This window comes from Lygodium microphyllum, chromosome 24 (assembly GCF_053477565.2).
Source record: "Lygodium microphyllum isolate KBCC chromosome 24, Lygodium_microphyllum_v1.1.10, whole genome shotgun sequence".
NCBI lineage: Eukaryota > Viridiplantae > Streptophyta > Polypodiopsida > Schizaeales > Lygodiaceae > Lygodium > Lygodium microphyllum.
This window is the reverse complement of record NC_141158.1, coordinates 56,162,171-56,172,339: the sequence shown is the minus strand read 5'-3', so window position 1 is coordinate 56,172,339 and position 10,169 is coordinate 56,162,171. Positions and strand designations below refer to the sequence as shown.

General features: G+C 42.2%; 1 protein-coding gene across 1 annotated transcript; it reads left to right on the top strand.

The window, feature by feature from the left end:
• Window positions 1-6,498: 6,498 nt before the first annotated feature.
• On the top strand, window positions 6,499-9,943 carry LOC148015117 (fructose-bisphosphate aldolase 1, chloroplastic-like). The gene is made up of 6 exons (XM_087664890.1): window positions 6,499-6,862; window positions 7,817-8,086; window positions 8,173-8,282; window positions 8,370-8,460; window positions 8,678-8,947; window positions 9,048-9,943. Exons 1-6 carry the CDS (start codon window positions 6,698-6,700, stop codon window positions 9,324-9,326), a joined length of 1,185 nt encoding a protein of 394 aa, XP_087521016.1. The 5' UTR covers window positions 6,499-6,697; the 3' UTR covers window positions 9,327-9,943.
• Window positions 9,944-10,169: the final 226 nt, after the last annotated feature.

Here is a 10,169-nt window from a genome sequence, read left to right as displayed (position 1 = left end):
CAGAGTCTTATTTACACTTGAGCTTGAGTTTGTGGGACAGTTACATGCATTTGCTCTCTTGAGAGCTTTATGTCTGTAGTTAGTCCATAGTGGGCTGATTTGATACGCCTATTGGGGCAGGCACCTATCTCTGTCACATGTTTGTCAGTTTTGTATGCATCTTGAATGGTTATGTATTGAGCTTCTTGCTCTATCGATTGTGCTTGTGCTTGGTCTCTTCTCTTACCCCGAGACCCATTACATACATGACTTCTAGACCTATGAAATATCTCTTGCTTGACAATGATTGGTTTGATAGTTCTTGGTACCTTCTTGCCTATGAAATATCTCTTGCATGACTTCTACACTATGAAATATCTCTTGCTTGACAGTGATTGGTTTGATAGTTCTTGGTACCTTCTTGCCCCTGGACACTCACTGTTGGATGTATCTTGCTACTTGGCACTTACAGTGACATATGTATCAGTGATTGCTTCACTTTGGGACAGTTTTACATACTTATGTCATTTATTACATCAAGTTGAAATCTACAGATTTTGAGCACTTCTATGAGGGCAATGCTTAATATTTGATGTTATCTTGGTCATATTTGGTGGACAGGTGCTTCTCTTGGTGATATCCACCCTTTCAGCCAGTTTTAGCAGTGGTTTTAGTGCATTTTCTGCTCATTACAATAACCTACAATTTTGCCTTTTTGCTTTGATTTGGGACAGTATGGCTGGTCATCTGAAAGACACATCTCTCTTTAACATTGCCAAGTTGGATGGTACCAACTATGGGTATTGGAAGTCTCAAATATGGCATGTTTTGGTGCAAAAGTTGCAGATTAAACCCTTGCATTTCAAGGGTGTTAAACCTGAGGATATGGACGATGATATTTGGATGGAAGTTGATGAGCTATGCAAGTCTACCATTATTTTGTCACTCCTCAAAAGAGGTCCATCATAATGTTGTTGAAGATGAAAATCATAGTGCATGGGATCTATGGGAGAAGATTCAAGAGCTTTATGTGCAGCAGAGTCCTGCGTCACAGATGTATTGGCTGAAGCAATTAATGGACCTTCGCATGGGGGGGACCTCCCTTTCATCTCATTTCAGTCAGTTTCATGCTATCATGAAAAGTCTGTTGTCACATCGTATTGAGTTGAAAGACAACTTGCGCCTGTTGTTTCTACTTGGCACCTTGCCTAAATTATGGGATGTCTTCCGTACTGCCATATGCACAAACAAGCTTGATGGGCTGAAAATCAAAGATGTTAAGAGTGCTTTATTGACTGAGGAAATCAACAGGAGAAACAATGATGGTTCCCGCTCTTCACATGCATTGATCGTTAGAGGTGGCAGACATGGCATGCATGATAATGATCATAAGGGCAGGGACTCTCAGAAGTCCAGGTCCAAGTCACGTGGTCACAGTAAGTTCCGTAGATGAAAGTCTGATCTTACCTGTCATTATTGTGGGAAAGTAGGACATATTAGGCTGCAGTGCCATAAAATGCGCAATGATAAGAGCAATGAAAAGGGAAAAGAAAAAGTGCAGGAAAAGTCTTATGAGTGCAGTATTGTACCTACAAAGTCCAGTGTGAAGATAGAAGAGGTTAATGTGGTGCATGCCACTGATTCAGATGATGATTACATACTTGCAGCTTCTCATGTGATGCCTTACAGGATTCTGAGATACATTCTATGTATGCGTAGTGCTGGATCTTGGATTCGGGTGCGTCCTTTCATGTGACACCCTGTAGAGATTGGTTTCATACATATCGTACCATGACTGGTTCTGTGCATCTTGATGATGACAGGTCTCTTGACATTGTGGGCATTGGAGATGTTAGGCTGTAGTTTCCTTCTGGTAGTTCTTTTGTTTTGCATGATGTACGCCATGTACATGTGTTGACTCGCAGCCTTATGTTAGCTGGACAGCTTGATGATGTAAGGTATTTTGTGTCTTTTGGAGAATTTGCATGGAAGATTACTCGTGGCAGGCTTGTGCTTACAAGAGGTGCCAAGTCTGGCAGCCTCTATCCCTTACTTGTATCTGGAGCTACATTGGATCATGTTTTATATGTGAGTTCTATTCCCCATGTATTCCTTTGGCATGCTCATTTGAGGCATATGTCTCTTAAAGGAATGAAAATGCTTCGTGCTTTGCAATATTATCTGCCTTTTGACTCTTCGTATTTTGATTCTTGTGATTATTGTTTGTATGGCAGGTAGACTAGAAATACACATAAAAAGTCTGGTAAGAAATGCATGGGTGAGCCCTTGGCTCTTGTGCACTCAGATGTATGTGGGCCCATGTCCTGTCAGTCACTTGGTGGGGCAAAGTACTTTGTTACTTTCATAGATGATTACTCACGTAAGATTTGGGCTTATCCCATAAAGAGAAAATCTGATGTCTTAGACACATTTCAGCGTTGGCTTGCATTGGCAAAGAAACAATATGGGAAAAGGCTAAAATACCTAAGGTAAGATAATGGGGGTGAGTATGTATCACGTGCTTTTGAGCAATTTTGTGATGAGCGGGGTATTAAGCGTCAATTGACCGCCCCTTACACCCCTCCCCAAAATGGTATGGCTGAACGCACGAATAGGACCATTCATGAAAGGGTCTGTAGTATGCTTAGCTAGACTGGCTTACCGCAGCACTTTTGGGCTGAGGTAGTTACCACTGTAGTGCATCTCATTAACAGGTCGCCTAGCAGTGGCATTGACTTTCAGGTTGCAGAGGAGGTATGGGCACGCAAGCCCCCCCTCTTATGATCATTTACGTGTATTTGGACGTGAGGCATTCTGCCTTATGCCCAAGGACAAACACAATAATCTGGATCCTAAAAGTGTCAAATGCATTTTCATTGGCTATGGAGATGCAGGCGAGATGGGTTACCATCTATGGGATCCGCAAAGCAGAAAGTGATCCGCAACCATGATGTCATCTTTCATGAGAACAAAATGCATATGCAACCTGAGAAAGTGGTTGAGGTACGCAGAGTTATCTTTCAGGGGGAGCCACCTGCTCCCGTTCAGCCCACTCCACGGCCAGCTAGACAGCGTGCAGCATCACCTGATGCTCATGGCCCAGATGCTAGACATGTTGATGTTAGACAGGATGTCGGTCAACCAGCAGAGCCTAGGTTGAGGTGCTCTACTAGATATAGACGACCTCTTGATCATTTTGCGCCCTCTATGGATTATGTACTGGTTACAGATGCAGGAAAGCCTCTCACTTATGATGAGGCTATGCATAGGGGTGATTGTCACTCTTGGGAGAGGGCTATGCAGTCTGAGCTTGACTCATTACATAAGAATTAGACTTGCGATTTGGTTTCTCTGCCTTAGGGTAAGAAGGCTTTGCCATGCAAGTGGGTGTACAAGCTAAAAAGTACCCCTGGATATCCCAAGCTGGCATACAAGGCTCGATTGTTTACTAAGGATTTGAAGCATGAGCATGGTATTGATTTGATGAAGTCTTTTCTCTTGTGGTCAAGATGACCACCCTACTCTTAGTCTTGGCCTTGGTTGCACAACTTAACCTGGACTTGCACCAAATGGATGTCAAGACAGCTTTTTTATATGGGAACTTGCATGATGAGATTTACATGGAGTAGCCTAAGAGCTTTGCAGACCCTGGTAGGGAACACCTAGTGTGCAATCTAAAGAAAAGTCTATATGGCTTGAAGTAGGCACCTAGGGAATGATACCATAAGTTTGATGCATTCATGCAGTCACAAGGCTACAATCGCAGTGCTATGGATCCGTACTTGTACACGAAAAAAGCCCGTGACGGTTCTTTATTGATTTGGTACTCTATGTGGATGACATGCTTTTAGTAGGGACAACTCATGAGGAGCTAGATGCTCTTAAGGCTCAGCTCAAGAAGAGCTCTGAGATGAAAGATCTGGGACAAGCCTCTCATATACTTGGTATGCACATTACGCGTGATAGATCTTAGGGACTACTCTATCTGTCACAAAGGGAGTATATTCATAAAGTCCTTGAGCGCTTCCGCATGCAGGATGTTAAGCCTATTGGCTATCCATTACCTTCTCATGTGAAGGTTTTACAGGCCGATTGTCTGCAGACAGATGAGCAAAGGGCCGAGATGGCCAAGATTCCCTATGTATCAACCGTGGGCAGTCTTATGTTACCATGATAGCCACCTGTCCAGATATAGCTTTTGCAGTTGGGGTTGTGGCACATTATATGGCTACACCTGGCAATAAACATTGGGATGCCTTGAAGGGTATCATGAGGTACCTAAAAGGCACAACAGATATGTGCCTTTTCTATGGCAGCCAGGATACAGGAGTCGTGGGGTACATTGATTCTGATTGTACAGGATATGCAAATAGTAGGAAGTCCACTTCTGGCTATGTGTTCACTTATGCTGGAGGGGCTATCTCTTGGATGTCCAGGGTGCAAGAGTGTATGGCTCTTTCCACTACAGAGGCAGAGTATATTGCAGCCACAGAGGCTTGCAAGGAGGCTATTTGGTTAGGCTGTTTGATTGTAGACCTTAGTATGACAGATGCTATACCTACACTGCATTTGGATTTTATGAGTGCCATTAAGTTGGCCAAGAATCTGGTCTTCCATGCAAAGATGAAACATATTGAGGTGAGGTATCACTTCATTTGCGAGGTCGTTGAGGACAGGTCTGTTAACCTTGTCAAGATTCCAATTGAGTAGAATCCTATAGACTTGCTCACGAAGAGCCTCACTATTGAGCGCTTTGCCTTCTCAGGAGATTGATGGGCATTGGATGAGATGAAGTCTTTTTCCTCATCCTGTTGTACATGTGTACATGTTGTACTATCTTTTCTTTTCTCTCTCTCACTGGGGCAGATTTGCCTTTAAGTGGGAGGTTGTTGGGGGTAAAGGCGCCTCGCCTAGCCGCTTGTGTATTACTACACTGACAGTACCCGCCACTGTACACTGCAGGTGACGGGCACCTGTCACAGTCACTTATTCTTTATTCTTTTAGTGACAGTTTGAATAAAGGAAGGCCCAGCCACACATTGTGGTTGTTGGAGTTCCCACTTTTGAGTCTCTCTCTCTTGGCTCTTGCTCTCCATCCATGCCATAGCTCTCACCGCCAAGCTTCTTCCTCCTGGGTTCCACTTCCCTTTCATTGAATTCATGAACTTATATAATTTTTGAGAGATACAAAGTACACACTTGGAGTTAAACTCCTTGATAGGTACACATTAGACAAGGATTTCTATACATGTTGGTGAAAGCAAGCTAGAGTTTTAAGCTTGCATCTTACATGGGCATTTATGCATCTTCTTACATATCCTAAAGCAAGTGATTCACACAAAATTATAGATATGCATGAGGAGCTTTTGTAAATGTTGATGCATAATCTAAAAATAGAATAAATTTCACCTCTCTAAATCATTGAATTGGATGAGAAAGATAACATGCACTCTCTTATTTGACAAGCAAAATAAATCCACACACACACACACACACACACACACACACACACACACACACACACACACACACACACACACACACACACACACACAGAGGTGAGGTTTAGTATGCCCTAAGGTTAATATCAACCAACTATTCCTTACTCACCATATATATCTACATTTGAATTAGGTAAATGAAATGAAATAGTAAGTATGAAAAGATACGTGTAAGTATGGACTTTTGAACTACACACACACTCATTCCCAATCAATCATCCGTATCCTTGAATTTCAAGCCTTTAAAGATTTTTGAATACATAAGTCTTCATTAGCTCCACTCCCACCACATGGTCCTACCCAATGGTAAATATTTGAATGGTGTAAATAGTTAATGATAATGATAAATGATCCTTAGTCTTTAGTTTTCATTGATTAGGTGGTTGATGACAAGAAAGTGGCCACACCATTACGTGATTGTTTCTCTTTGCTCACCAAAACAACGGGAAACGCAGTAGCGGGCGTGCTAGCTAGTTAAATTTAAGCATCATTTCCAGATTGATCGTTACCAATGATGGAAAGTAAATCTTTAGGTAACAATCATTTTCTCTATTGTTTAGTTGTGTTAAATTCCCTCAACTCTGTCCATTGGATTTTCATGCTCTTTTTGAAGAAGCTAAGCACCCTAGCTTAATGCCTCACTGGATCGAAAGATGATGTGGTTATTTATTTTTTCCTCTCTCAATACTATAATTATTTGTATTATTCCAGAAAATATTTGACAGGCATTTTCCCTAGTTTGAACATTTTGAGAAGGCTATTTTGGAAATTTGAATGGGCTATAGAAGGCTGAAGGGAAGAGATGAGGTTCCACAAAAAAGTCATTGGCCAAAGGTCCCAAGCTCACACGAAGAGACCATAGAAAGGTCCCATGAAGAACGACCATAGAAAAGCAAGACGAATATGTTATGGTTGAATTAATTAAATTAATGATAAATTGAGGAGCCTTGGTGTGAAGAGACCCGTTTAAAGAGCTCAGCTTGATTTTTAGTTTAAAAATGAATAAGCTCACGTCCTTTTCCTTTTCCGCCCGCTTAGCTTTGATATTGTCTCCCCTGCCCCGGAGACTCCCATTCTCGAGAGAGGAGAGAGACAGAGAGAGGAAGAGAGAGGCAGCCCATAGCTTACGAAAATATATAGAAGACAGGCAGCCATAGCCACCAAGGCCCTGCTCAGATCTCTCTCCTTGTCGCAGCAAATCCATCTGATCTTCTGCCATGGCTTCCCTTCTCCAGCCCGCCGTCTCCATGGCTCCATCTCAATTCCTCGGACAGGCCCTCAAGTGCTCCTCTGTTGCTTCCCCTGGTTCAGTAGCACCCTCGGCCGCCCCGTCCCTCTCTGTCCGCGCAACCACTTTCACTGATGAGCTCATCAAAACAGCGGTATGATCTCCTCTCTCTCTCTCTCTCTCTCGCTCTCGTATACTTCCAAACAGCTTGCAATTCGTTTTTCCTCCCCTACGATTCATCACATTATCTCTGGGGGAAAAGAGAAAAAATCAGTACATACTATTCATTTCTTCTGATGATCCCTGATTTATTTATATCGGCCTTCGATACATCATATCATGGCATCTGATCTTTGATATATGCACATTCTGGTTGATACCCTGTATGTTATGGCATCTGGTCTTTGATTCCTGTGAGTTATGTGCAATTCCGCTTGATATACTACACATGGTGGCTTCTGATATTTGATACCTATTAGTTATGTGAAAGTCCGTTTGATACACTACATCAGATGGCATCTAATGTGCAATTTTTTCTACTACACAAGAAGTTTTTGACATTTTCTTCATGTGGGAATAGGGGGCTCTTTTCCCTTGTTTTCCCCTTTAGTGTCCAACATCATGAACTTGTGCTGGGGAAGCACCGCATACGTAGCTGGGTGTGGTTGGGGGCAAGGGGCAGCAGTCCTCTTATGGGAGCTCGTGATTTTGTTGTGATTCGCAATATGGGAATTGTCATGGGACCTTGTCTAAAATTTATTGTGCTAGCTCTGTGAAGTTCCTCTGGCTATACTATGTTGATGGCCTCTGAACTTTAACCCCTATACTAATTTCTGAATTCTGGTTGATATGCTATATATTACCATCTGATCTTGAAAATCTAATAGTTATGTGGATATTCTAGCAGTGCTTGATTCAACTTGAAAATCTTATAGTTATGTGGATATTCTAGCAGTGCTTGATTCAACTTGCAATCTGCATGGCTCATAATCAGGAAAGCGTTGCTATGTAACCATCTGATCTTGAAAATCTTATTGTTGTGTGGGCTTCTAGTGATATTCTATTGTCAATCGATGCTTAATTTTTAATTTGCTTGGGTCATGATCAGAAAAGCATTGCATCACCTGGCCGAGGCATCTTGGCCATGGACGAGTCAAATGCAACATGTGGAAAGCGTCTTGCGTCAATTGGCCTAGAGAACAATGAGGCTAATAGGCAGGCATATAGGCAGCTGCTTTGCACAACACCAGGGCTAGGCCAATACATCTCGGGGGCTATTCTGTTTGAAGAGACGTTGTATCAATCCACGGTTGATGGCAAAAGATTTGTGGACTGTCTGAATGAGCAGAACATTGTGCCTGGGATCAAAGTTGATAAGGTATGGCCTCAGATGTATCATTCTGTTTGGGATTGCTTCTCTAGAATGTCTTACTCATTTTGCACCTGAACACTATGATCATGCAGGGGTTGGTCCCTCTTCCTGGCTCCAATAATGAGTCCTGGTGCCAAGGATTAGATGGTTTGGCTTCACGATCAGCGGAGTACTACAAGCAAGGAGCAAGGTTTGCGAAATGGTAAGTGTAATTGTTCAACATAAACTTGAGTGTATTGAAGTTTCTTGTTTTTCAAACAATTCACTTGGAGTTTTTTGGCAATGGCAGGAGAACTGTGATCAGCATTCCTAATGGCCCATCTGAGTTAGCAGTTCAAGAAGCTGCATGGGGGCTGGCACGATATGCTGCAGTTTCTCAGGTGTGTGTGGGCTTTACACGTTAGGTCCTTGCACTGTTTGCTTGTCTTTTTAACATTGTTGAGTGTTGAAGGTCTTTTCTGTATGTTAATGGGAAAGAACTGAAAATTTAGCTGCATGAGCAAAAGGTTGTACTTTGATCCATCTAGTTTCTTAAGTTTTTGTAGGGTAGTTTTACTCTGGTTAGTAGAGTTCATAAAGTGCATTGGTGTAATGCAGGACAATGGCCTGGTCCCAATTGTGGAGCCAGAGGTCCTTCTGGATGGAGATCATAGCATTGATAGGACTCTTGAAGTTGCAGAGAAGGTCTGGAATGAAGTGTTCTACTTCCTTGCAAAGAACAAGGTTGTATATGAAGGTATTCTTCTGAAGCCAAGCATGGTAACTCCTGGAGCTGAGTGCAAGGATAGAAAATCACCTGAAGTGGTTGCAGAGTATACCTTGAAATTGCTGCAACGTAGAGTTCCTCCTGCAGTTCCTGGCATCATGGTAATAGCCTTTTCTTGATCAGTCAGTGTGTAATACTGGGAATTTGATTGTTGTGTCGAGCTTTAGGGATTGTACATTCTGACAAGCTGTTGTGGAACAGTTCCTATCGGGTGGTCAGTCAGAGGCGGAAGCTACACTGAACTTAAATGCAATGAACCAGTCTCCCAATCCTTGGCACGTGTCTTTCTCCTATGCCCGGGCTTTGCAGAACTCAGTACTGAAAACATGGCAGGGTCAACCAGATAAAGTGGAGGCAGCTCAGAGAGCTTTGTTGATCAGAGCGAAAGCAAATTCGCTTGCACAACTTGGCAAGTATAGCAGTGAAGGTGAAAGTGAAGAAGCAAAGAAGGGCATGTATGTCCAGGGATACACATACTAGAAGTTTGTAACTGAGACTTAGCTGAATGGTTTTTTGTAGTTGTCATATGAGGGTATCCTTGGAGAAGGGAGTCCCTCTAGGAAGTTTTGTTAAAAGAGCATTGCTGTGTTATGTTTGATTGATGAGATAGTTTAGTAGCTTGAGAGTGCACAAGCTTATGTTGTACTACAGAATAAATAATCACATGAAATCATTGCACGAGTGGGTCATGATGCATGGACAGGGAACATGTCTGTTCTCTTGCTATGTCTATCAATTCGTGTAAGATTTACACTCTTTATTTACCAAAGATTTATATTCCTGTATCATAAGGTATCATGCTGAATGTGAGCTGGAGCAGCTGCGGTACTTGTCATGTGAGGGTATCCTTGGAGAAGGGAGTCCCTCTAGGAAGTTTTGTTAAAAGAGCATTGCTGTGTTATGTTTGATTGATGAGATAGTTTAGTAGCTTGAGAGTGCACAAGCTTATGTTGTACTACAGAATAAATAATCACATGAAATCATTGCACGGGTGGGGTCATGATGCATGGACAGGGAACATGTCTGTTCTCTTGCTATGTCTATCAATTCGTGTAAGATTTACACTCTTTATTTTACCAAAGATTTATATTCCTGTATCATAAGGTATCATGCTGAATGTGAGCTGGAGCAGCTGCGGTACTTGATATTGATTATGATATTGTGGTACTTTGTTTTTCTGCATTATCCCAATCCAATTGCATGAAAATGTGTCAGGCATCATCACATTGAATGTGTGCATGTCTACCGATCTTGTGGAGCTTTCGTTTTGATTCCATTTCACTATCTTGCATGAAATTTAGTAAGGTATAACTGTCATCCTCC